The sequence below is a fragment of the Ruditapes philippinarum genome, unplaced genomic scaffold (assembly GCF_026571515.1).
Source record: "Ruditapes philippinarum isolate M1 unplaced genomic scaffold, ASM2657151v2 ctg8840_1_1_1_1, whole genome shotgun sequence".
In the NCBI taxonomy this organism is placed as follows: domain Eukaryota; kingdom Metazoa; phylum Mollusca; class Bivalvia; order Venerida; family Veneridae; genus Ruditapes; species Ruditapes philippinarum.
In genome coordinates, this window is record NW_026859517.1 from 52,083 (window position 1) to 79,381 (window position 27,299).

A 27,299-nucleotide genomic window follows, 5' to 3' on the forward strand; every position below is an offset into this window, starting at 1 on the left:
TATCGTGAAATATTACAAGTAATACAAATACCATCGAAACACTAGGCTATCTGATTTGTACGAGGGGGCGTCCTTAACTATGATACAAGTCTGTTTCGTACAGTAAATAAACATTAGAAAAATGTAGCTTATCAAAAAGCACGCTCTATTATTATTCCCTACACACAGCGTGTAGACACAAGTGCAGGTAATTAATATTTTACCTGCACGGTGCATTTATGGGGGTATACGATTTAACTTAATAGTTTTTAACCTATGATACAAATGATAGTTAAACGTGTCAGTCTTGGGGGAAAAGTACGCTGATAATAAAAGAGTGATCGTAATTTTCTGTCAGAATGGTCGCCCCTTTCAGAGAAATCTGTTCCAGGATTGTCTAAACTTTTTGTTGTTGTAAATACAAGTGTGTAGTTAGAATTAGTTTGTATAATAGTTTGTTGACCTTTCTGTTGAACATGAAATGTATGTATTTATTATAGGCTTAATGAGGGTCCATCCGCCCTTTCAGGCACTGAGAGTACGGACCCGGACATAAGTCACGCTTCGTGTCTTTATTAATGTTATAAACAACCAAAAGGTGATCTAAAAATTTTGAATTCAGTAATTCTCTGAATGATACATAATATGTATGCAAGTCGATTTTTGTGGTTTTAATGAATTAGACCATTATATGCATCATGCAGAAAAATAAATGGTCATATCTTTCGGATGAGCTTGACTGACTGATAAGATTATGCAACTCGGACTGTAGTCTGGGATTCAGACGTTGATATTTTTTGCTTATTCATAAGATACGCGCTATTTCATACTCGATCGTGTTTTGATAATATCAGCGATTTGCCGAACAGAAGCACATAAAAATCGATAGACAGGAACCCAGGCTACTCGGACTGATACCTGACACATGTTTTCCGAATACATGACCGACATGCACGGACATTATTTCCAGGTTTTTGACAGGTAAATTTTGAATGAGATTTTAGCAAACAAACTTTTTCAATTTTGTAAAATACTAATAATGAGAATATCCCAAACTTGTGAAATACGAAATACCTCATAGCACATAGTAAGATTCGAACAGATCATTCTATTTTGTTTAGCCTTTTCATTGAGCGTAGCTTTAGTCATGAGGTCTTGACTCCATTCTATATTATTCTTCTCAGATAAACTAAAGTTGGCTCATATAACTATATTTGTTGAGTTGGATATTTTAAGGAATATATTTCATATGGGGTCGTGACGTAACAGGAATATATTTATTTGTTTTAATGGCATTGACATGTCCAACCTTTTGTTAAACTGGCTCATATAGGACCTGTAGGGTTAAAAATAAATTGGTCTTTAGGCATACTTAAGGGCCTTAAAGTGTCCAACCTCATATTATCCGCTAGCTTCTTCTTACAAAATTAAAAGTAAATTTTAAATACCAAAAAACATGTTATTTGTATTGGAAATGTTTTCATGTAAAGAATAAATTACATGTATTTATTCCAAGTGATATTATCACCGGGCCTGTTCTGACTATTTTCAGAATGCTAATTAACCTCGATTTCATATGTTATAAAATTTCTTTTATCTTTTTTATGAACTATTTCAACAACAATTTAGTTGACTCAAATTTGAATTAAAGATATAATTCGACATTTTCTTAAAAAAAATCTCAATGGCAGGTCCGTGACCGTAAGCGGGCCAATCGTAAGGGGGAATTCTTAAACAATTTCATTTTCCATGCCTTTTTATGATAATCTTGGCAACAAAGCTATAAAGGGATCTTTTCTATTTTTGTTTAAAGCTATTTTATATAATTTTCTAACTTTTACCTTAAACTAACTCAGAATTGTCTATGAACTTCTTCTATATTTCTATGTTAGACTATGCGTTTTTGCCCTACGCAGATTGCGCATGCGCATGTGCGGGGAAATACTACTTCCGGTCGATTTTTCATAGCAACGAATCGCGTCGTAAAAAGGTCTATACGTACATGTTTTTTTGCAATTTTACAATTTTATTACATGATAATAAAGAGTTGTCTACAGTTATTTATGTTTTACATCATGCCAGAAAAGGAACTATTATTATCAAAGTATAACGATTTGTGTACCATGTACTAGCACCAGTAATGAAATTGTATTACTTTTTTGTTGAATCAACAATACACAGAAGAAGTATGTTTAGGTAAGTCTTTACAATAAACGTCCTATGTTGATGATTTTTTTTGCTTTCATTGCGCGGCTTAAGTTTATAACACACACACGCACGCACGCACGCACGCAGAGAGAAATCAAATAATAATATAAAGAACTCACAATTTTGGATTTCATAAATCACAAGTTAAAACGTGAAAGCTATTATTCATGAGTCGAACATGACTTCCATAAACGCTCCTAACGTTTATTCTGATCATAGTTTATCCCCCCCCCCCCGTCCCCAATTTTTGCACATTTATCACGCACACTGACATTTACTGGCATAACATGTAAAAATAAATCTAAAATGATACATCAGCATAATATAATATTTTGTCTATGTTTTACAACAGATTTGAGAAAAAAATGCATGCACGCTTTGGATTTATTGGTTTTTTTAGAGAAAAAAGCGCGCTGCGTCATTGTATTATAGTCTTTAGGTTAACCAAAAAAATGACAAGAAATCGATCATGTTTTTACAAATTTAGTGGTGTGATTTACAATTTTTGCAATGAGAATAACAGGTAAACAACGCACAAACACGCTGAAGTATCGGTATTTCAGTTATGAACGAGTCAGCAAATTATTGTCAAACATGCTTAGACATAGAACAATAGTTTAAATGATTTAACACATAAGATTTTTCAAGAATTGATTATATACAAAGTGTTTAAATTTATCATTTTATTGTTGACAGATTTATGATAAAAAGGACCTGTGATATAATATATAAACTTTACATGGACTTTTACAAAGTCCTCCTCGCGAATTCTATCGCTCAATCCATAACAAAAGGTCGACAAACTTCATTACTTTTATTTTACTTACTCCTCTTTTAGTTATTATATAATTCCTTTCTTATATAATATTCCTTTCAAACGGATAATTGCTCAGCTAATTTTAACTCGGTATGAAAAAATGGGATTCAATAGTAAACAGTCTCGGCTGTCAGATTTCTTAAAAGCGCTTGCTGTCTTAAACATGTTTAAAGGCAGTTGTTATTTTCAACATAAAAGTCAAAACAAGTTTCGAAATTGAAGCGGCCTTGCAGTAAAAAAGCAACTGTAGTTGATTATTAACAACAACAAAAGACAAACAAACAAAAGCAACAACAAAAAACCCCTGTCATTTAGTCTTCCCTCCGTATTTTTTCAACTGCGGCGAAACAGAGAAAGAACAACAATATTTAGCACGATATTTGACAATATATTTAGATAAGTAGATTTTTTCATCACAATCCTAAATGGTCAGGTACAAATGTATACCTAGTATTATAACTGACGAATACATGAATTAGAACACAAAAGCATAAGTATACTTAATATACTAAGTCATTATAAAAGTGAAAACAATGCCCCAAAATGGCTAACTGACAGAGATGGTCGTCATGTTGGTGTAAATACTGCCATTTGGTCATGGGTTTTCATTCAGTAGCTTATTGTTTAACATATTAAAACATGATACTATGTTAGTCCAGTTGATTATTCCTTTAACAATGGAATAAGACCACATTACTTTGTAAATGAAACATCTTCAACCCGGATTAACATTTTTTTAATAAAGTTTACTCTTAATTTTGTAAGAAGAAGCTAGCGGATAATATCAGGTTGAACACTTCAAGGCCATTAAGTATACCTAAAAACAAAGTTAAATAAATTCTGTCTCATTCTGTCTCATATTATCCAACTTCAAAACAAAGTTGGAAAATACACTCCTTTTTCACTACAAACCCATATGAGAAATATTCATTAGAATATGAACGATACTTGACCACAAACTTACAAATGCAATTATATGAGCTTACCCTAATTTATCTGCGAAGAGTCAAGCCCAGCTTTGACTAAAGCTACCCTTAATGATCTAAGTAATTTATTTACACCGATTTGAGGTATTTTCATTAACATACAAAGTTGTAAAAAGAATCACATTTCGTTCGGCTAAATTCAAGATTCGTTTATGAAAAACTCGAAAGAATGCTCTTGTTTGTTGGAAATGCTTTCGGAATATACGTGTCAGGTACCAGTCCGAGTTACAAAACGTTATCAGTCAGTCAAGCTCGTCCGAAAGATATGATCATTTATTTTGGCAGCAACACCTTATTTTTCTACATGATGCATATAATAGTCTCATTGGCCAACCGTGCTCAAAATAGTAAACATCACGAAATCGATTTTTACTTGTCTTGAATGTAAACATGTTTTGTGATGTCTCCCTTGATGGATTGTCGTTGACGCTAGGTATTTTCCCATCCCCTCCCACCCTTGCCCCTCCCCCTTTTCATCCTGACAGCCCTTATCCCTTTAATTCCCATATGGGCCCGTTTTAGTTTATATTATTTCACACATTACATGTCCCTCTCATTTCGCCGCCCTTATGTTCACTCCAGGTTTTTGTTTGGTGCCTTCTGGGTGCCCTACTTGGGTATGTCGGGATGCTGCGTCCTTTGAATGTTGCCTTTGCATTGATGATCTTTATTCTTGTTTTTTTGCATACACATGTAGTATTTATTCAGTGAATTACTGATTTCAAAATTTATATATAGGTGACCATTTTCGCAGATAACAACTTTTACGGACATGTCCGGGGTCCGTTTTCGCAGTGACTAAAAGGGCGGATTTATTAAGCATAGAATACATTACATACAAACAATCTTATCTCCTCGCAATAAACTTTGGACATAAGAAGGCGAAATATTGGAACTACTTTTAGTCACATTGTTCAAATGGCGGCCTCCATGCGCAACTTTTATGGCCAAAGTAATAGAGATATTTCTCTTTTATACAGTAGAAGAAAGAATAATAACAGTGAAATTTTTAAAAATTGATTACAATTTCGCTTCTAAATCAGGCTTGTGTAAAGTTAACGATATGTGTGCTCGTATAGAAATGTTTCATCAGAATATCATTTTTCATTTTGTTGTCCCTTATATTTAGAGCTAAGAAACTCTTATATAAAACATTTATTTTTCCAACTTATTTGCATTATATGTATACATTAAATGTGTGATCTTTGTGTATGTCTTATTTCATTTTGTATCATATATCACAAAACAAATACCCGCACACACTCGCTTAACCCCCCCCCCCCCCCAAAAAAAAAAAAACAACAAAAAAACAAAAAACAAAACAAACAAACAAACAAAATACCTGCGCATAATTCAAAGGCCAAGTTTATAGATATTTCATTGAACAGTTTTAATTCTGCCTATATATCTATATAAAAACTCCCGAAAAAACGTCCTTTATGTACTGTATGATATCCCAGATAGGATAACAAATTATTCCATGTCAAATAAATTTGTTGATTTGAAAATGTACTTAAAACTAATTAAATAATCATTATCTTTTGTTCTACTGAGTTATTTTGATTTCTTGCAGTAACGAATCATTAGTTTTATTATGTAGTAATCGGTCTGACATGCAGTTTTTATTAGAATATTGTATCGAATTCGCATTTAATATACTGGTTTGCTATGCACGCAATCCTAAGCCTAGATATATATTTTCTTTACCTTTTTAACTTTATTTTACGAAGCACGCTATTCGAAATTGAGCTGAAAGATTATACAAAAAAAACAAAAACTTAATTGTCTATGAATATATATTTTACCTTCAATATCTATATCACACTGATAATGAGATTACAAATGTTTGTCAATTGACAAGAAGCGACGCGCATTCGCGCACGCATTTGATCATTACTTTCTGAAAGTCAGACAAGACGGAATTTGCAATGTTTATAAGTTATTATTTTTATTAGATAATAAAAAGTAAGTGAATATGTTTTGTTTAAAACGAAATTAATATTATGTAGTGAAAAATGAGTTGTACATTTTAGATAAGGTAAGCTTTTCTTCTTTGATTAATAATAAAACGTTATCAATAAAGTATATTGTGAAACAATTTTCTCTTTTTATGTTATAAATTACATGTATATCTCTAAATAGAAAAACGAAAATGTATCATTTTCAGTTGATATAACTACACTTCTATACAATTATCGTGAAATAGTTGTTTAACATAATCCTAGAAATACGTTTAGTTGAATACATAAATTAAAAAAAATCAATCAATTAATAATTCATGAATAATTGATTGGTATTTGTTTGATAATGAAAATAATACAAAATATGACACAACTACAAACTACAGACAAGTTAATTCAATATAAATCATAAAACAAATGCATTGCCAACATAAAATACATGTAATTTACACGGATATATTACCTTTAGTCTTTACAATTTTATACAACTTATAAATATGAACAAAACACGCGCATTATTATCATCATTAGCATTATTACTTTTACTTAAAAAAAACACAGTTCTATGTAACAAAACTTTAAAGAAAATAAACACTGTTATTGTTTTGCTTTACCATTGTAATATAACTTCGGATCATGAAAATAAGTAAAATAATTTCTAATTTGCTTAAATCTTATTCTTGAACTAACTTAACTTTCATAGTACAAACTATAAAATAGGCACTATGAGTCGAAGAGTCACGGGACCTCAAGGGGTCTAGAAATTATCTTTATTTATCATGCGGTTGAGAATTCTTTAGGTCTAACTGATTTGCTTGCATCTTGTCACTCGCCGTACAAACATTTTTTTTTATCAAAAACTTTCTGAGACATGAAAACAGGTTCAAGTGCAAAGAAGGAATTCATGTTTCGATCAATTTATCTCAATGTCAATAAATGAATTAAACAGAAAAAAAGACAATTATTAGAACTTAACAGATAATAATTGAACTTTTCATTCTCTCTAGTCATTTTAATTTATTGTCATTCTCTCAAATTCAAGAAAAAATAATTTACTCTTAACAGGTACGTAAATAAATAAATAAATAACTAAATCAATCAATCAATCAATCAATCAATCAATCAATCAATCAATCAATCAATCAATCAATATCAATCAATCAATCAATCAATAATTGTTTAAGGCTATGTAACGACATTGGATAAACTCTCTTAAATCCTTCACGACCTCCGAATCATACTGATTTGAATTTTTTGAGCCCGTATTGAATTTGTTATATCTTGTCTAACAATTATCTACATGATCTATTGAATCATTGTTCGGAGACTTTTCTATTTAAAATGTTAATTCTATACCCATATATGCACAGTCGTTAACTGTAGTACGTGTATTAGTTACACAGGCCACACTCTAGTTACCGAAATAAACATAGATCCTGCTACATTTGCATGCTACATTAATTTGCTAATTACTAATTATATTCTGTCACTGCAGTTTATTTAATTTGTATTTTATTTACAATAATACTCTTTGTGCATGATTTATAAAAACATGAGTAAATCAAATATTTAGGCCGCTTAAGTTATCAAAATATAACTTGACTTATGGCAGATAGTTTACGTGTACTTCAGAGATAAAGTTCCTTATGCAAATTTTGGTATGTTTGAATATTTGGTGGTTTTCTTGCCTTCAATTATTTGTGCCTTTTGTGGTTGCTGTATATCAGATTTTAACTGTATTTTGGTGTTTGTAAAGATACATTTTTTAATGAACAATTAAAGATTTTTGAAGTCCATGAAGTTGACTTAGATTTTTGTGGTTGTTTAATTTTCACTTTTTACTCGTAAGCATATTACCCAAAACCTCCGAAGAACAATATAAAACATCTTATAATGCATAGAGTTAAATTATTGAATATTTACGTTTAAGAGTACAAGTACAGAGAGTTCAGTACGTTTGTACAACTCGTGTTGAACACTTACAGATTGGAAGATTGTTTCGACATTCCTTTTCAATATAGTCCATCTTTAATTCAATTCATTTGGCCAACTTTTCTTGTAAGCAATCCATGAAATAACAGTTGTCTGTTTGAAGCCTTAACTAAGCATCCGTAGCATCTTAAGCACGTCATCTTCCTGAAATATCGGACAACTCAAGTGGGACGTCCGATTTCGGACAGATAATAATCCCTTGGAGCCAGGTTCTGACTTATGTCGAGTGCATTTATTAAAAGATGCTTGTGCAACTCTGGACTTATGCACAGAGGTAATATCATTGTAAAGAAGGACACCAGCCGCAAGTTTCCCCTCCCGCAAAGCTTGAAATAATGTTAGCACAGTATAACTGACGTACCTACAGGTTTGTAGTATATCAATAGTATCACTCTGAAGTAATAAAAAATCGTGACTAAAGGTTGGGTCCGAAATGTATTAGGTTGGTTTAGCCACTGGGCTTCTATTGCATGGACTCTTGTTTAATATTCGGGCATCAATCGTGAAACAAATTTCTTCTCCTGTTACAAGATTTTAATGATGAGTGTGAAAGTCTTCTGGATTGGCAATGTACACAGTAACTTCTAAAGCTCTTGACTTTAATTTTCCCTTTGCTGACGATCATGCAGGTGTCTGGGTTTCCACCAGGAAGAAGCATTTCACATGCCTAAATGTTCAAGGATTATATAACAAACACTTTGATGAGAAAAACAATCTGGAGTATATTCGTCATCTTTGATTTAGCATAATTGATCTTCTCCTGGTTGTTGGCATCAGCAGAGCGACCTGGCATTGGGTCATCTTCTAAGGAGTTTCTATTCTCGGGTTCCTAGTGTACAGCATTGTGCGTTCTTTGTTGATTGTCTTCAGTAGCAAAAAATGTTAAAAATAAAAAAAAACTTCAAAATAGTAACATGACTTATCAGTTGTTAAATCTGACTGAAACCAGTTTAAGCGCAATGTGTGTGCCGAGCCTCCTCAAACAAATTTCAGAGACCTCTGGCGTGCTATTTATCAGATGTCGACGTCTGACTTCATTGATACGCCATAATACCTAATGTATGTGAACATTCTGCAGCTGATGAAGATGCAAAGATTGAATGAAAATCAAATTTTACAACATTATTTCTTTTTGCATTTGTTTTATTCTACGGATGAACATGGTAACACTTTGTTATATACACAATACATTAACAAATGCGAAGAAGTTTCGTTTCATATATGAACAATATATTATTTAAAACGAATATTTTCAAATTCATAATTTTTACCGACATCTTTTTCTAAGACTTTAACACACATATAATTGCAGTTGATATACAAAAATGATTAAAATTGATTGAAGTTACTACTAAAACACCGACAAGTCAGTTCCCATAAAATACAATGGCGAGTAATGCGAGGTTACAGGCCAATCTGATTTCAAAATTGTTTTTCTGGTGAGTACTACTAGTATGTATATTTATATCAGCTGAACGATCTGTTATATAAAGCATATATATTAGTGAGTCTTAACAAGTGATCTGAACTATAATCAAATATAAAATTTCTCCTTAGTGATAGTCAAGACAACAATAGTGTATCTTTTATTCACTTCTTTGAAACGTAACCGGTATAGTCATGCAAGCTAAATTACATTATTTGCTAGGAAAATGATACATAAATGATATCATTATCTTAATATTTCTAGTTTTATTTTGAAGCAGGCAAGCAATGTACTTTTGAGACGACTGGTTGTAAAGGTGTGACAAGTGCTCAAGTTATAGATAAAAAGTCGCACGCATTAGATATACCGCTGTGAAACTGTGAAATATAAGAGCGGCGACCAAGCGTCAGTTCAGCATATCCATAATATTGTAGATAAGACAATTTGTTCTTGCCGGTGCATGTTTTAAGAACATAGGGGGGAGATATTTCATAATAGCACTTTCATTTTTATCTAACTGGTGCTTGTTTACAAATGTTTAATATCAAAAATGTATCACTTGATAGCGCCATATCATATTTTATTATACAAAACTTTGTTTATTGATTAATCTATAGGCTTAACCCTATCTTTGCGATAGCATCTCAAAGACGTTTAGAACAAGATGATATGTTTGACATTTACGACGATGAACGTTCAAAGAATCTTGGAGACAAATTAGAAAGGTATAAAAGATCGTCTGTCCAAGCAGTTGTCTCTTAGATTTTATCTTCAATAGTTTTTGTGCTTATAATAGTTTCATCCTTTTAATTAATGATAAATTAATCATTCTCTGAGATAAAACAGACAATTTATATTTCTATTTTAATGTTTCTATGACAGTAGCTGTAACAAAAACAATTTCAAGTTATCGAATCTTTTTTTTAAAAAACATACACCGATTAAAGTTTGTAAGTTAGTCTGTGTGTCCTTTCTTCCTTTCCAGCATTTTGAGAATTTAAGTTGCATATGTTTGGTACAAAAACCTACTATCGTAACGTCATTCCAAGATTATAATGTAACATTTTGCTAAGAAATATTAAAATTCGGCCGCAAAACAGCCATCTGTGTAAAAAAGTTCTCTTTTGTCTTGTACAGAATGTACCTCGTCTTCATTGTTAAATTTTATTCAGACTTGAATTCGTGAGCAAAATTATAAAAAAGAACTATTTAACGAGAAATATCAAATATATAATGCGAACGAGTACAAAATACAATGTCTTCCTATTATTGTTTTGCTGTATTGCATTGTCAAGTTTCTTAAATTGATATCATCTAAGTCAGCAAGTTGAATTCCTTGTTTACTTTCTTTTTTATCTTGCAAATATGTAATAATTATCAGGCTCTAACAGGAGGTGACATATTGAACGATAAAGTATTTTACCATCTACGTTTCACAATAGCGAAAGTTGCGGTGCTAATTGCGTAGTCGTGAAGAATGTTAAGATCAGGGCGGTGTTGTTCTTTCACAACTCATTTTTCAAGCAAGTGATATAATATCCACATAGTTAGCTCCGATGTATATTTGACCGACTGGGACTTTGATACTTTCAGACCACATCGGAAATTAAACAAGATTAGCGTTAAATGCTTATTTATCACATTCTATCATGCACCAATATATTAAAAGTTTTTATTATTTTTTAAACCTTATAGCTATTATCATTTACCCTTTCAGAGCATGGTCGAAACAAGTAGAAAGTTGTAGAAAAACGAAAACAAAACCTAAGCTGTATTGGTCATTGATTTCGGTATTTTGGAAACCGTTTGTCTTGTATGGATTCCTGTTATTTTTTGAGGTATTCGACTGTACATGTGTAATACCGTGTACGGCATGTTGTCTGCATATATCAATTTTAATTCATTTGTTGGTTAACAAATCATTTCGCCATAACTTTGGTTAGATTGTTTGATATCGTCGATAGCATCCATAAGAAGTTTGTTTCATTTTTGTCTACATACAAGATATGTTACAAAAAGTATGAATATGTATATATTAATGAATATATATCATTATAACAACAAAATTTTGTTCTCAGCTACTGTCTTAATGTGTTTGATGTTTTATTTTTTAAAGAAACAACATTTACTGAAAGTTAAAATGTATTGAATAACTATAAATAGAAAATCATGCTTGTAAATATACAATAAAGTCTTGTTTGCCATGACAAAGAAATGATTTTTTCTGACATGTTAGAATGTATCAAAGAGAATGCGAGCTGTATTTATTTTTTTAATATTTTCAAACTACGTTTATTTGCTTTCCCATCGTACTCTTTTGAATAGAAGATGCTCAAAGTATATTTAACCGTTAAATGTTTATATTATATAAATATTATAAGTGATATATATACAGTTGACACTGTTTTCCATAAATTGGACTATTAAATAGGAAGCTGTTGTCATAATACAGCATCTTCTACTCAGCGGATTGATCAGATACTTCACGAAAGATGCACCCTTTTTTCCGAAAACGGAAGGCTTTATGTATGCAGGAGGTATCGGATTGTGTGCTGTCATATTAGCCTTCACACATAATATATATTACCTTGGAGTTCAGATGATCGGCGTCAAAATGAAAATAGCATGCTCATCTCTTGTTTACAGACAGGTAAATGTACAAGTATATTGACGTTGAAATGATACGTGTACCGTTTAGCTCTAAAATAAACAGATAAATAAATTCATTAATAACAAGACTAACACTATATTCCCGCATTTTATGACTGTCAAGTTTTGGTTTCTCTTATGAGTTTCTGATTGATATTCCGAGCGGTACTTGTGACTGTTGCTTAGAATTTCTGAAATTCTGGACTTGCTGCAATATTTAACTTGCTGCATTATTTGACTTGCTATGGTGTTTAGACTAGCTGCAGTATTGGATATATTGCGCTCCTTGGATTTTACTGCGGACCTTGTAATTGCTGCAGTATTAGGCTTGCTGAGGCATTTAAATAAACTTACTGCACAAGTTAGACTTGCTGCACTCATTAAACTTGCTGCAGTACTCGAGTTTTCTGTGCTCTTTGGACTTGCTTCTTTCTGCAAAGCGGACCTCTCTAAAACTTCTTGCTTCTTTCCTGTGAAGCGAACCTGTCTTAGACTTGCTTTTCCTGGGAAACCGACTTAACTAAGACTTTTTTCCTTCCTGGGAAGCGGTCCTTTAGAAACGCTTTTTCCTGGGAAGCGGACCTCACTAAGACTTGCTCATCTTTCACGGACTTGCTTCTTTTTTGGAAGCGGACCCTTTCTGAGGCTTGCTTCTTTCCTGTGAAACGAGCCTCTCTTAGACTTGCTTTTCCTGGGAAGCGGAACTTTTTTTACATTTATTTCATGTTTGAAGTATAACAATACAAACATACACATCATACGATTCATAGACTCATACCTATATTTTCAAAAACAAAAATCATTACAAATTATGAAACACCCATTCACACCATATTTCTACCATCTATTCATTTATTTCGAATAATAGAAAGAATATTTAAGATACAAAAAGACATTCAAAATTATTTGGAGTATAACAAGAAAGTGAAAAAAGGAATTTGAAGTATATTAAAAAACATTAAACATTATTTGAAGCAATAAAGGAGAGAGAGAAAGAAAAAAGCAACAAAGAAAAGGTCAGAGAAATATACATACACAAACATACATACAGACATTCAATAGATACTATTTTATCTACATATATACAAAACATACAAACAAACACACAAAAAACAGAGACAAAAAGGAACAAGCGAGCTAGTTTCAATTAATTTTCATACGTTTTATGGTTTTGAATTTATTTGTAATTTTCCCTTACTGTTGGTGTGTAGGTTTAGAGCGTTAACAAGTTACTTCATTTTTGTTTGTGTGATTCAACTTTACCATTTAGAAAAGCAATTTCCTCTTCAATTTGTATTCTCAATAGCAAAATGTTTTTGAAAATATCAAAAGTTGGTTCATGGTTTTGGTATTTCATTTTAAGGATAAATTATTTCATGAGTTTGATGATATAATTTACTATAGTACTATTAATATTGCTTTTCAGCTCTCCAAAAAACACTGTTTCTAAATTATATGAGAAATCAATATTGATTGATAAGAGAAAAGAATATAATTTTTACCATAAATTTTGTATTATAGTGCATTCCCAAAAAAGATGGTAAAGCGTTTCTAAATTGCTACCAGAAAAATCACATAGATTTGAATTACAAAGGCTATATTTAAATAACATTGTATTAGTTGGAATTAGTCTATGAATAAATTTGTATTGAAAATTTCTCAATGACACATCTGTAGTACTTTTAAATGGAACCATAGATATTTTATGCCAATCCAGCTCAGTTTCTGTTTCTTATTTCTCCTCATTTGTATTTTTGAACCTTTCATCATTTTCAAGTTGAATATTATATAAAAGCTTATTTACAGATTTTGATATTTTAACTTTATTTAGGAGTGTATCTTGTACTTTGTTATAATTTCTTGTAGATATCAAGATATCTTTTTGGTAAACTATTCACAAGCATGTAATATTTTAAAAACTCCATTTTCCATACCATAGTTATTTAAAGGTCCTCAAATTTGTAGAGTTCATTTTTCCTGTTCTAAATAAAGAATACCTTTATTATGCCATGGTTTTGAAAGTACACCAATTTATTATCAATATTAATATTCGAATTGTTTCCATATTATATGTTTAAGGTTGTCTTTTGTATTACTGTGATCTTGTTGAATATGAAACCATGACGAAAGCACATTGTTAATGAATGAATTGTGAGGAAATAGCTTATTGATATCTGATATTGAAAGATTACAGTCAAATATAAGGTCATTTCCATACTGTTTTATCTTTTGATTTATAAAAAGTTTCCATAATCCTTTATTGACCTCATTTATATATCGTTTGACCCAATTTGCCTTTACTGCATTTAAAAAGTATTAATATCGATCATTTTTAAACCACCATTTTAAACATTAAGTTTTAATGTTTTACGTTTGATTTTTCTGACTTGCCAACCAAAATAACAGAAACATTGCTTTAATTATTTCTTTTTTCTTATCATTTGATGAGTTTTCTAAACCTGAAAATGGATATAACTAAGTAATAAGTTGAGGTAAGACAAATGATTTTACAACCATCAATTTACCCATAAGGGTCATTTTTCTGTGTTGCCATTGTTTTAAGCAAATAAAAAAGTATCTTAGTTTTGGTTCTAAATTTATATCTGTATTTCTTTTTGTAATTAGACGAGAAAAGAATACCTAGAGTTTTTGCTGAATCAAATGTCCAATTGAATTTTTTATGTTTACAAAGTTCTACATCACTTTTTGTGAGCGATGCTACTCGTAGAACTGTGGATTTTTTTTTGAATTAAGTTTTAATCCACAGATTTTGCTAAATTCCGTTATAATATAAGCAAGTTTTTCAAAAGACTTCTAACAAATGTTGCATCATCTGCAAAAAAGATTGCTTTATTTTTTTTTATTCGCGATTTATATTCCTTTAATTTCGCTAAGGAAGCGGACCTTTCTAAAACTTTCTTCTTTCCTGGGAAGCGGACCTCACTAAGACTTGCTCACCATTCACGGACTTGCTTCTTTTTTGGAAGCGGACCGTTTCTAAGGCTAATCTTATCACTAGAAAGCAGATCGTTTTCTAAACTTGTTGTTTTATTTTTTTTCTCTCTTTGGTATTATTTCCAATTTCATTTCATACCGATATACAACACGCGAACTGGATAAAACGCCACAAAATAACACAAAATATGGAGGATAACTGTTTCTTTTTTTCAAAATAAAATGGTTATTTGACAATGGCAGGTGCATAAAACGGTTAATATTTATGTGAATTTCTTTAAAAAAGTATACTGTTAAATAATATTAAGAAATAGTATCTTAAACATTTTTGAAATATACAGCGATACTATGTCTAATTAATTTAAATATATTTTAAACTGTTGAAGTTAATAGTTTTGCATTATGTTTTTAATTGATTTTGTATATTTAACTTATATGATTTTAGACATTACGATTAAGCATTGATGGTCGCCGGGAAACTACCACAGGACAAATAATTGACATTCTTTCCAATGACGTTTCAAACTTCACACAGGTATTTAACTTTGGATAATAAATAGTAAAATTCAACGAAAGTATATAAAGCTATATCTAATGAAGCATTTTCATGAAACTCGTATTAATTAAAAAAAATATATGTTGTTTCCGTCCGATTTAAGAGTGTTTCTTTAAAGAATTCTAACACCAAATGTGTATCTTCAACACATAAATACAGTACCTCAACGGAATAAAATGTTTCGGAGTAGAATATTATGCTGTTATTTAAGTAAGTGATTTTAATCGTTTGTGCATACGTCTGCCGTTCGAAGGACATATTTCGTTCATTTATTTTGGAATAATACTTTTTCAGAATTCAAACATTAATTGGGTAGACTGCATATAGCAGCTATATTGGTTTATACACTTTAAGTAGAAGAATTTAATTTTATCATTGTCAATAAAATATTTTGTATCAAAGTAGTAGCAAGTAAATTATTTAGAAAAAAAATGTCAATGAAATATATAGCTGTCATTATTTTCAGCTGATGACAATGCTACATTTTCTTTGGATCGGTCCTTTGGAGATTATTGTTATTTTGATAATCTTATGGATTGAAATCGGACTACCCGCTGTGGCAGGATTCGAAGTATTGTTTTTAATGGTCCCCATGGTACATTTGATTGGAGATCTGGTTACAAAATACGAGTAAGCATTAACAGAACATATTTTTAATGCATAACTACATAACTATCTTTGTATTATTTTGAGAAATATTACACTGTTCGGTTAATGTTTCAGCTACTCTCCTGCCCATCGGTCGAATGTTTCACTAACGCTAACCGAGCTGCGAAGACAGCGTATGTCTAAGCTAATCAAATTTTGTACTTTTGTCAGTGATAATAATGTATTATAGAGAAGGATTGTATAACAGAGTCAGAACTATGAAAATTGATGGATTGTTTTGAAAAATCCTTTGCATAGGACCACTGATTACCAAAAGGAATCGGCATAACATATACCATATTGTAATAGAGCCGATCTTTGTTTTATGTTTAACAAAAATACCTAATAAACAAAAGCACGATGATAATATATAACATCTATATAATATTAACTTTAAGGAAATCCTCGGTGAAATACAGAAAGAACCGTATCGGTATTATAATTGAAATTGTAAAGGCAATAAAAGAGATCAAACTATATTGTTTGGAAAAACCATTCGGAGAACTTTTGAGGGAGGCAAGGAGGTAATGAAGAACTCTCCAATTAGTATCCATAATGCACATTGATTTTTATCATACAAAGATTTTGTAAATTATCTAATTTTCCAGGTACTGTAGCTTTCTTTGTCATGTTTTTATTGGCATAAAGTTTTCTGAATAAAGGTGTCATTTATTAAGTGAAAGAAGGTCGATCAAATATCGAATCTGCATTCATTTAAGAGTTTTACATTTTGAAGGTTTCTTTTTGTTCAAAGTACGTTTTTTTTATTTCTGATAAACAGATGCAATGAATATTATCTGAAATTCATTACGTACGTTTTAAACAGTTTCTTAAGAAGTTTTTTTTAATAAAGCTAACAAATTCGTTATAATTCAATTATGCCCACGCCTCTTTAATTGGCTATCAAAATTTGTATCTTGCATTTTGTTTTTATTTTAATAGGGGTGAAGTTAAAGAGCAGAAGAACGTGCTTTTCATACATTTTGTTCAAGACACCCTGACATTTGCTTCCAAATTCTTCTACATTTTGCCTGTGATGATATGGACGATGTATACATCTATAAACCTCCGTAAATCCAGTGTGTTTTTGGCTCTTAGAATATATGATCACGCAGGTCACATTGTTAGTAGAAGGATGTTTCGTGCATACACGTTACTCGTTAAAACTAATGATGTCAATTTACAAAGTCTACAGGTATGTTGTGCACATTCAAAGCTTTGTTTAAAAAAGTCTAAAACAAACAAACAAACAAAATAGTCGTGTCATAGTTGTTTTTATAAAGTTTATATTGATTGTAGATTGTTGAATCTTGAACAAGTGCTTTAAAAATTCTTAGTTGCGTTTGTTACAAGAAATTTTTAAGAAATGTTAAATACAAGACAGTGTGTAATATAAAGCAGGTGAATACTAGTCAGTACGAGGGGTTTTCAACATGTTGTCCTAAAATATCCTTTTTGGGGGCTTCAAATGGTAACGAAGTGCTATTAGATGTAAAATGCATTAACGATAATAATGAGGAGGAGAGAAAGATCAAATATTTGCACAAGCTTTGAAAGAAGTTTCTTTATATCAAAACGTTTTTAGCATGTTGAATGCATACTTCCAGTAAGGCGTCTAATGCGATTTTGAGGTACATTTTGCTATTCTTGGTGCAGAGCTTGTTCCAGCTGATGCAGGTTGACTACAGGTGGTTTCGTCCTATTGCCCAAATAAAATTTAAAATTTTAGTTGTGGTCATGTCAAAATTGAGGCAAAATGCCGGGTGTGAGGTGAAAGATTTAGGCTTTCATCAGAGCACGTGGCGATTACACTCGTTATTCAGTATTTGACTTCATAATGTCGTTTTACGTAATCGCCCACAATAAACAAAAATATCCAACAGTAAATGTTGTGTAACGCTCCAACACCATACTTATAAACACTACCATTTTTGGTATAAACAACACATTAGCTCATGCTTCTATAATTTGGTTAAGAATTAACTAATCTGATCAATTAACTGGTTTATGATTACTAAATTGGTATCGCTAGTTATCAAATTAATATTTCTTAGCTCAATTTAGTTGTCATTTCACAACCAATTTTAAATATTTGGGGTGTGCTTAACATATTTTCTGGTAGTTTAGATGCATTATATTTGACCACTCCCCGTAGTTGCAAGGTCTTGGGAATATGAAAATTTATGTTGAACATTGAATTCCCTTTCTTTCTCCTCAAATGTCTGTCTTATGTACCGAAGCGTCGCCTTATTTTATCTCCTTGATCGTGGTTTCAAGAAGCATTTTCTCTGCCTTTCAATTTTCGAAGCGTATTTTTTTAAATTTTATAAAACTTTTCATATTTTAATACCTCACACATGATTCGTCACAATATTAAGCCGGTGTATTGTTCCAAGTAATAAAAAAAATTCTTTGTTATAAGAGTACATAAAAAACATTTCTAGCAAGTTATTCGTTTAAAAAAAAAAAAAGAAAAAAAAAAAAAGCAGAACAACTGAGTTTTTGATCACAGCTGGGTAACCACTAACACCAACTTTGTTTGTTTCGACCTTCACACACAATAAGTATTTACTTTACAATCCTCTCGTCATTTCAAAGTGCTCAAATCAGCGTGAAACTGTTACAAACGACATTTTAGAATTTCAAGAAATGTCGTACAATTTTGATGAATATGCTTTAAAATTACTCAAGGAGCTTTGATATACACATATGTTTAATCGATAACACAAATCGGACGTCAACCAGGTTTGTGATTATAAAGGTTAAGCAGCATTCATAACCAAACTACTAAATTAAATCCAATAGCAATACATTTTTGGACATTTGTGTTTAAAAAAAGCATTTAAAACACGTGGAATTCTACAATTGAGTATTCCGTGAACCAAGTGATATTTGCTTTGGTTTTTTAATCTATTAAACAATCTATGCTTAAGAACAAGTATAAAAGATAATATAAAAGGAATAAAAAGAACAGGATAGGATAGAAGAGATACACATGAAAGTCAGAAAATTCGTTTAATGGAATATTTAAAAAAAACAACAAAAATATCGTCTTAACTTAATATTTTAGACATTTCTGCTGCTTGACAAACGGAAAGAGAGAACATATACAGATCCAGAAAATAAAGCATTTGTTGATATCGACATTAAACGTGCACATTGGAAGGTAGTTAGCATGTTTTTTTTTCAACAGTAATTATAGCAAAGAAACGAAATCAAATATTTCAAATTACCATATTATCGAATTTAATTTTATTGCTATTTATATTATATGACCGAGATAGCTCTTAGTTGAAATTTATTTTCTTAACTAGGCAAACACTAAGTTTGTAAAATAGCTTATTGAATCTATGTCTTCACCTAAAGTCAATCGTAACACTTATAACAATTTCTTACGCTATTAAAATAAAGTTATACTACTTCAGTCAAATATGTATTAAAGGTCAGTCACTTTTTAAAACCTTAATTAATAAAATAGAATGAAAACATAAAGAATACTTGACTATAAAGACTATATATCTTTTCTTTCCCCTGGTAAGACTTTATTAAAAGGTTTAACTGTATATCATTATGCATTTTCTATATGTTTTTAAGGACAACGAAAATACTACTTTAAGTAATATATCTGCAAAAGTTGAACGCGGGAAGGTGTTGACAATTGTAGGTCCGGTCGGTTGTGGAAAGGTGCGTATTAGAATTAGTTTTTTACGATTGCATCAAAGTAACATCTCCTGCTTTAGATTTAATATACAGTATAAAACACAACATTTAATAAATAAAGAAATACGATTATCTATATTTAACTGCATTGGGTTATATAGAAAATTTACTTTTTGTCACGTTTATTACAGGTCAGACATATTGGTTTTAGTTGATTGTTCAACAACTTATTGCAATATGATTTAATCTTGTTTGACTTTGCTATGACCAATATTGGTGTCATATTAGGATAAATGGAATGATCAGAGAAGAGCTAAAACTAATCCCTGACTTTAAAAGCATACATGATAAGTATCATTAAAAGGGGCACGTTAACATTTTTATTTGCACGGACTTAGATCCGAATAATAAACCTCTCTCATTCTAAATCAACATCTTGCTCCAGGACAACAAGCTTCCAATACACCGTGAGAAAGCCATAAGCAATTTGTCATTAGTGTTTTAAACTGTAATAACCTTGATAGTATAGCTTAAGACTTGTAGACATTTTTTAAAACTCGTGTTTGAATTCAGTTTTTCTTCGTGCAAGTTTTATCAACTATATCATTGTTTATATTTTAGTCTTCGTTACTGATGGCAATACTAAATGAACTTAAAGTTCAGGAAGGTAATATAAATGTCCATGGTCGGATGGCATATGCTAGCCAACATCCATGGCTATTCTCAGGAACTCTGCAACAGAACATTACAGTTGATAAAACAGTTGACAATGAAAAATACCAGAAAATACTTCTAGCATGTGCTTTAGACGAGGTACCAACTTCACTAACTAATAATTAGATATTTTAATTCAATTTATGTTGACGCGTGCCCATATGTTATGAATGTTATAAATAAATGATAGAGCAATGTTTTACAATTTCAAAGTAATTAATTATTTATTTGAGCTTCTTGTGTGATGTGTTTACATTCCTATCTATATTCCTTTTAGTTTCATCAGAAAATCAAATTTGTCTATTTTGTCTTGCTTTTATAATCTATATCATAGATCTTGAAATATTTAAAAGGCTCGCAAGTTTCTCTATATCAATACTGTTTTTGTAAATATTGGAGTCTTTCCAAACTAAAACCTTGTTAAGGATAACACTAGCTTTTGAAGTTTTGTCAACACTAGCTTTTGAAGTTTTGTCTTTTTTTAAAGAATTGAAAACACATATCATATGCAAAAATACACCTTAATGGGGACTGCCATGATATTTTCAAAAGGGCAAACGTTATCAATTTTTTGATGCGTTTATGTTAATAAAAGCTATATTTTTAAAAAAATATATGCAGTGTTTTATGCGGAACTGGCTGACTTTATGATATTATAATCATTTTTCTACCCTTTTTCTTACGGGTGAAAATTTTTGTAGCACAAATTAGCAACGTTTTTGTACAACTTTTAAAAAAATTGAATATACTTTCTACATATCTATTCCATAAGGTAATAGAATCTAGAGGCGTCCTGCTTTAATGGCATATGAAGCTTTAGAAATAAACTTCATTTTTTTCTACTAGTATCTGAAGAAAGGCAAGCATGCGTTTTATTGTTGTATTAAGGACTTTAGAAGATTTGAGATGCTTATGAAGAGGAGAGCGCTGAATGTGAAATAATTTGTGTTAAACGCATAGATTGCAAAATATAAACAAAGTCATATTTTAACATTCATTCAAATTATTTAATCATTCTAACTGTTCTAAATGCCAAAAAGCAAAAGATGTCTTAGCTATATATGTGGACATTTTATAAATAAAAGGCTTTATAAATAAAAGATATGATAATATTAGCATTCTTTTGCGTTAAAAGCCGTGATCATTAGATTTTTCTTATCGATTCGTATGGTGACAATCTGACTTTTTACGAACCTTATCGTACTTAAATAAAAATAATATGCACTATTTAAGGATTTCAGAAAGATGGATAAAGGAGCTGCAACATTAATTGGTGACCGTGGCATTAATCTCAGCGGTGGCCAAAAGTCACGTGTGAATTTGGCACGTGCACTTTATTGTGATGCCGCTATTTATTTGCTTGATGATCCGCTTAGTGCTGTTGACTCTGAGACCGGACTACATATCTATAGAAAGTAAATATAAAAAATAGCTAAATTATACGTTTAAATAGACAGACAACATCTAAATACTTAATTATTTTAAAACTTATTTTCCATGCATTACATTTCAACATTTAAAATGAGTTATGAACTCATAAAACCTTGATATAAATTGCACAGCGAAAAAATAGATGTGAGACTTAACTGGATTGGTTTGTTCGTTGCTTATATAGCGCAACATCACATATACCAACAGTTAAAACAGTATTCAATCTTCAGCAAATGAATTTGAATCAGTATTACTAAAGAACAAAGAAAACAAAACAGGAAAATGTAACAATAATGAGATTAAATACAAAACACTTATAAAGGTAACAATAAACTTTTGATACCTGTTGTTGAATGAGCACTAAACAATTTGCTGTGAGAACTTTGAAGTTAACAGACCTTATTTTTATCATTCAGGATCAGTTCACGAGTATTAGTTTATGAAGCCACCTTTCTAAGATTCCTTACATATTGTTTACCAGCTGTAATATTATGTCATAACTGTTATGTTTTCAAGTGTTATGCAAGGACTTCTGAAAGATAAAGTAACAATTATGGTCACACATCAAAGGCAGTACATACAACTCTCCGATGAAGTCATTTTCATTTCTAAGGTAAATCTACTCATCTTTATTTATTGTTCATCCCTGATATAAGTTAGATTATCTATATTATTATGTGTAATAACTTAATTAGTTTCATTGTTATATTTATGAAAATATAGTGTTTGCTAAAGTATAACAATTTATTTCTCAAAATTAAAATCTACTGTATCATATCTGCGATATCTTGCAGGATGGGACAATGGACAGGAAAATTGGAAATCTTCAAATAATGAGCGAATTAGAAAAAGGTGGATTTTCAGGACTTGACACGGAACACGTTGATATACAGTAAGAGCATGGAAAAATTGATAAATTAAACATGTTAATTAAAGGGAGACACAGGCAAATATATATTTCTTCGTTTTGAATTTTTCATTCATTATTTTAAAAATGTCATCGAAAATGAATACTCTAGGCAGTCACATGAAAAACTGTTCTCCTTATGAAGAATAAAGTTATGGTTTCCTAACTTGACCCACGTGTGTCAGGTTAGAGCGTTAAGAGTTGACAATAGTTGTCACAGTGAACTCTGACGAATGAATGACCCAGACTTGTTTTTATCATACAATATTCACAGTTACTGTTACTGTAACTTCCAGGGTTTGTTCAAGTCACACAACTTTTAAAGCTACTGGTGATTCTGATAGTTTCGCTTCAAGTCCGAAATATATAGAATGTATACAGAAATTCATGATCGGACTTTGAAAAATGTCAGTTAAGCGTGATTTGTGCATAAGATCATTTTAATACTTTTGTCATAATTTGCCTGAGTACCCCTTTAAATACAATGTTAATAAAATAATGTTATAATTCAGACCAGTAATGTTTTCTTAATTTCTTTATTCCGTATAAATCCTAATTCCTTATCATTTAAGAACTAGTTTTCTGAATTTTGATATATGCAACCTGTTATGCAAGGTATTGATCTATTGTATAGTATTCTGTGATAAAAACTTTTGAAGACGTAATATAAGGTAATCATTTTCAAACAGGTAATGCAATTACAAACATAATCCATTTGGTATTGGGGAAAAAAACGTTGTATTGTTTATAAAAATTATTGAAATGATAATGATTCATTATGATAGACACAGTAAATTGGAAGGTATCAACAATGAACGGACGGGACAAAGGGACGCTTCAAATGAATCGACAACATTAAACATTGATGCGACGGTGAGTGTCATTATACTACTAAGGGTGTATTGAATTCACTATGTTCTGTGCCATCCAGATGTTTTTTCTCATACAGCTTTACAACAGTATTTGTACCAATTTTAGAGTTGAACAACTATAAATATTGAGTCACAGAACATTTCAGTATGCCTAGTTTTACTAACCTGCTTTTTGAGAAACTTTTCACTAGAAACTATCTTTATCTTACAATTTTCATTTATTTCAAGATTTCTGATACCTGTCCAGTGCAGGCATTTGAAAATGTTGTGAAACGAAATACTACTTTAAAATGCATATTTATAGCAAAGGAGGCCAAACACACAAAAGATAACAATCTGTTTGTTGCAACACCTCGACGCATTATTCTTTTACTGGTTTTAAATATTTAACGAAAAAAGTCTCTTTAAAAGGAAAAAAATTTAAAATAAAAATTTTACCCCGCAAAATTTTTTTTGCCAAGGCTTTTTATATCAAAACCCTTTTTTAGCCCATTTCACCCCGGATTCTCTTCCCCTTTTTAAAGCCCTCTTTACCCTTTTTTTTGAAAGTATGTTTTTTTTCATGGTTTTACTTTTTTTTTTTTATATAAAATATTAATAGGGTTGTTAGATAGCATAGCTCGGGACAAAAAAAAATTTTTTAAATGATCGCAGGCATATCCTTTTACTATAGTTATGTTCATTTTTTCCTTGCTATTTATGTTTTGGTATATCATTTTTATTATACAAGGGTCCTTGAACAATGTAAAGGCTGTCCAACCAATAGAGAACAAATAGAGAACGCATTGGTCATAATATATGTTATGAGATTTTCCATGATAAGTAGACGACTTACAGATCGGTCGGTAGAACATCAATGTCAACAAGGCCTTGACCAAAGGCTTGTAAGGTGAATTGAATCTCAAAGTTACCGTGACGGAGAAGTTATATGATCTCAAAATCAATAGGAGTCATCAACATGCCATGATCAATCTCTTAAAATATTAGGATACTAGAACAAAGCGTTCTCTAGTGAGTGGTAGGATAAGCTTTTAGAAGTAAACACTTCGGTAACCTTTACGTTTGACCCACTAGCCTAAATTAAAAAAAAAGTCATTTACTTATCAGTCCCTAAAATATTTAAGCTATGACCCTTGGGTTTCGCAGAAGAGGGATTTTGATGTTGTTATAAGAAAAGGACACAAATTTCGATTCTATGGACATAATTCAAACAGTCTTAAAAGATGTTTTCTAGTTAATGTTTTGAACAATATCTAAGGTCAAGCTCTAAGATGTTTGTTTTTTGTTGTTGTTTTTTTAGTTGTTGTTTAAACATTTAGATTTAAAAAAAGTTATGATTCCTCGGTTACAATGACATTTCTTACCTCAAGGTCATAATTCGAACAATCTTGGTTAAGGTAAATTAAATGACGTTTTTCGGAAATTATCTATAGTAAGCTTTTTGGGGGTGTTTCAAAGAGGAATTATTTTAAATATTTTACTATATGCTTATGAAGAAAGCGCACGACAACGGACAGCGTGAAATAAAAAAATTCAATATGAACACGCAGTTCTAATGTCAGCTAAAAATAAAAAAGGCGTATTGAAATATTCAATAATAATGAATGTTAGACTTTGATTTTGATTGTCTTTATAAAATTATCCATAGGCTAATATTGCTGAAACACGTTCAGAAGAAGAGAGGCGTAAGAATACAGTGCAAATTTCTACATACTTTAGATACTTTAACGCTGGTGCATGCATCCCGATTCTCTTTGTTATGAGCATTGCATTCCTTGCAACACAGGGGTTATTTGAATGTGCTGACATACATCTTTTAATCTGGTATGCAAGTTTATCTTTAGTAAATACTTTTCATAAACTTACTTTTTTGTTAAAAAAATATGAAAAATCAAATAGAAATCGATGCTTTGAAGTAGAGTGCTAAAAAAGCACTGCCAGCTCTTTTTTTCTTGTCAGAGAAGCATAAGCATAAGTATGATTGTTCATGTTTGTTAATTCTCACACTTAATTCTTGAGATGAATAATGATTTGAATATATTATCACGTTACATGATAATTTAAATGAAAATCGTACAGAGTTGAAACCGAGACATTCAATACAACAGGAAAGTAATGAAAGAAAAATTGGTGTTGTTCTCATATGCAACATATATGCTGTCGATACATGAAGCAATTGAAATTATAACACGATACAATTTTGGTATTTTTTTCAAAGGGCAAGTGAAGAGGAAGATAAATTTGCTGCTTTAATGACTCACAATAAATCGTTAATTGAAGCTTTCGTAAACACATCAGAAGTGACGATACCGGACGTCAACACATATTTTCATAAAACATTATTGGTTACCACCGCAATAGCTACGATCTTATTTGGCCTTATACGTGCTTTACTGCTCGTAAATGTGACATTAGATGCATCACAAAATCTTCATAACTCGATGGTTGACAGTTTACTAGCTTCAGGCATTGATTTTTTCCAGAAAGACTCTATCACAGGTTTTTTGTTAGCTTCTCTTTGATTTTGTGTTTGTTCGTTTTCTTATACCCTTTTTTTCAGATTTCTAAATATTTGTGCACTTCAATCTATGACGTATGTTTTTCTTATATTTTTAAAATTGAACCATGTGATTAATCTAGGCTGATAACGGCTTTCAATCAAAGGAAATTAAGTCAGCAACATCTTTGGCCAATTATATTGTTAAACGACCTTGGTTCCATTTAAGATCTAAAATATAATTTAAAGACTATTTTTTTACAGTTTTTATTTAAATAATAGCAAACACATATTTTCGATCACAGGACAAATTCAGAACAGATTTTCCAGAGATGTAAGACAACTTGACACAACTTTACCTAAAACGCTATACGTATTTCTACAGGGAATTTTTAAACTTAAAATGAGAGATTTTTTAAAATTTTTACGGATATGTACAAGCGCATTAGAAGACCAAAATCTTTTTTTTTTTATTCAAAACTTGAAATATAATTTTACGATTAAAACATTACATGGAATAAAAAAATTACATAAATAGATAGTTGGAAATGCAAATGCAAGACTCATCACAAATATTTGTTTTGCAGTGTGTGCTAATGGTGTTTGGTCTTGTCATTGTTGCTGGAGTAACAGTTCCTTGGGTATTCACTATTCTTGTCCCACTACTTGTTGTGTTTTATAAATACAGACAGTACTACGTAAAAACATCATGCCAAATACATCGACTTACAAAGACTAGTAAGTTATGTCAGTTCCTAATATATTCATCTTATCTGCATAATATTGTCATGGAATATAATAAAACATTTCTTTCTAGGAGCGTATTGTATTGTCCATTACATGTGATTATGGTTATATCTTTATCACGTAAGAAACGTGTTTTGTACAATTTTAAATCATTATTATCGTTTAGTATCATTTAGTAATACTGTATTTTAGCTTTAAGCCCCGTAAAAGGTCATGCTACTTCTTCCCAAGATGGAATCTACACAATTCGAGCATGTAAAGCAGAAGTGAACATGATTGATATGTATGATAATT

At 30.9% G+C, this 27,299-nt stretch overlaps 2 protein-coding genes across 2 annotated transcripts in view; both read left to right on the forward strand.

Moving 5' to 3' along the window:
• The window catches only part of LOC132756787 (ATP-binding cassette sub-family C member 4-like), a 57,229-nt gene extending 34,592 nt beyond the window's left edge, over window positions 1-22,637 (forward strand). The window contains exons 10-18 of the mRNA XM_060747922.1: window positions 15,419-15,508; window positions 15,996-16,159; window positions 16,576-16,701; window positions 17,120-17,372; window positions 19,248-19,343; window positions 19,772-19,861; window positions 20,459-20,650; window positions 21,785-21,966; window positions 22,499-22,637. Coding sequence (XP_060603905.1) covers window positions 15,419-15,508; window positions 15,996-16,159; window positions 16,576-16,701; window positions 17,120-17,372; window positions 19,248-19,343; window positions 19,772-19,861; window positions 20,459-20,650; window positions 21,785-21,966; window positions 22,499-22,637 — 1,332 coding nt within the window. The remainder of the gene's footprint in view (window positions 1-15,418; window positions 15,509-15,995; window positions 16,160-16,575; window positions 16,702-17,119; window positions 17,373-19,247; window positions 19,344-19,771; window positions 19,862-20,458; window positions 20,651-21,784; window positions 21,967-22,498) is intronic.
• Window positions 22,638-22,768: 131 nt separating this feature from the next.
• On the forward strand, window positions 22,769-26,796 carry LOC132756785 (ATP-binding cassette sub-family C member 4-like). The gene is made up of 5 exons (XM_060747920.1): window positions 22,769-22,874; window positions 23,675-23,762; window positions 25,410-25,585; window positions 25,980-26,260; window positions 26,564-26,796. The coding sequence occupies exons 1-5, from the start codon at window positions 22,786-22,788 to the stop codon at window positions 26,794-26,796; spliced, it is 867 nt and encodes a 288-aa protein (XP_060603903.1). The 5' UTR covers window positions 22,769-22,785.
• The last annotated feature ends 503 nt before the right edge of the window (window positions 26,797-27,299 follow it).

What these genes read in the sequence shown, in the direction of transcription:
- LOC132756785 (XM_060747920.1), top strand. Translation starts at nt 22,786, where the DNA reads ATGGACAGGAAAATTGGAAATCTTCAAATAATGAGCGAATTAGAAAAA. An exon ending in ACGGAACACGTTGATATACA is followed by an intron (nt 22,875 to 23,674) that starts GTAAGAGCATGG and finishes TCATTATGATAG; the next exon opens with ACACAGTAAATTGGAAGGTA. An exon ending in GACATACATCTTTTAATCTG is followed by an intron (nt 25,586 to 25,979) that starts GTATGCAAGTTT and finishes TTTTTTTCAAAG; the next exon opens with GGCAAGTGAAGAGGAAGATA.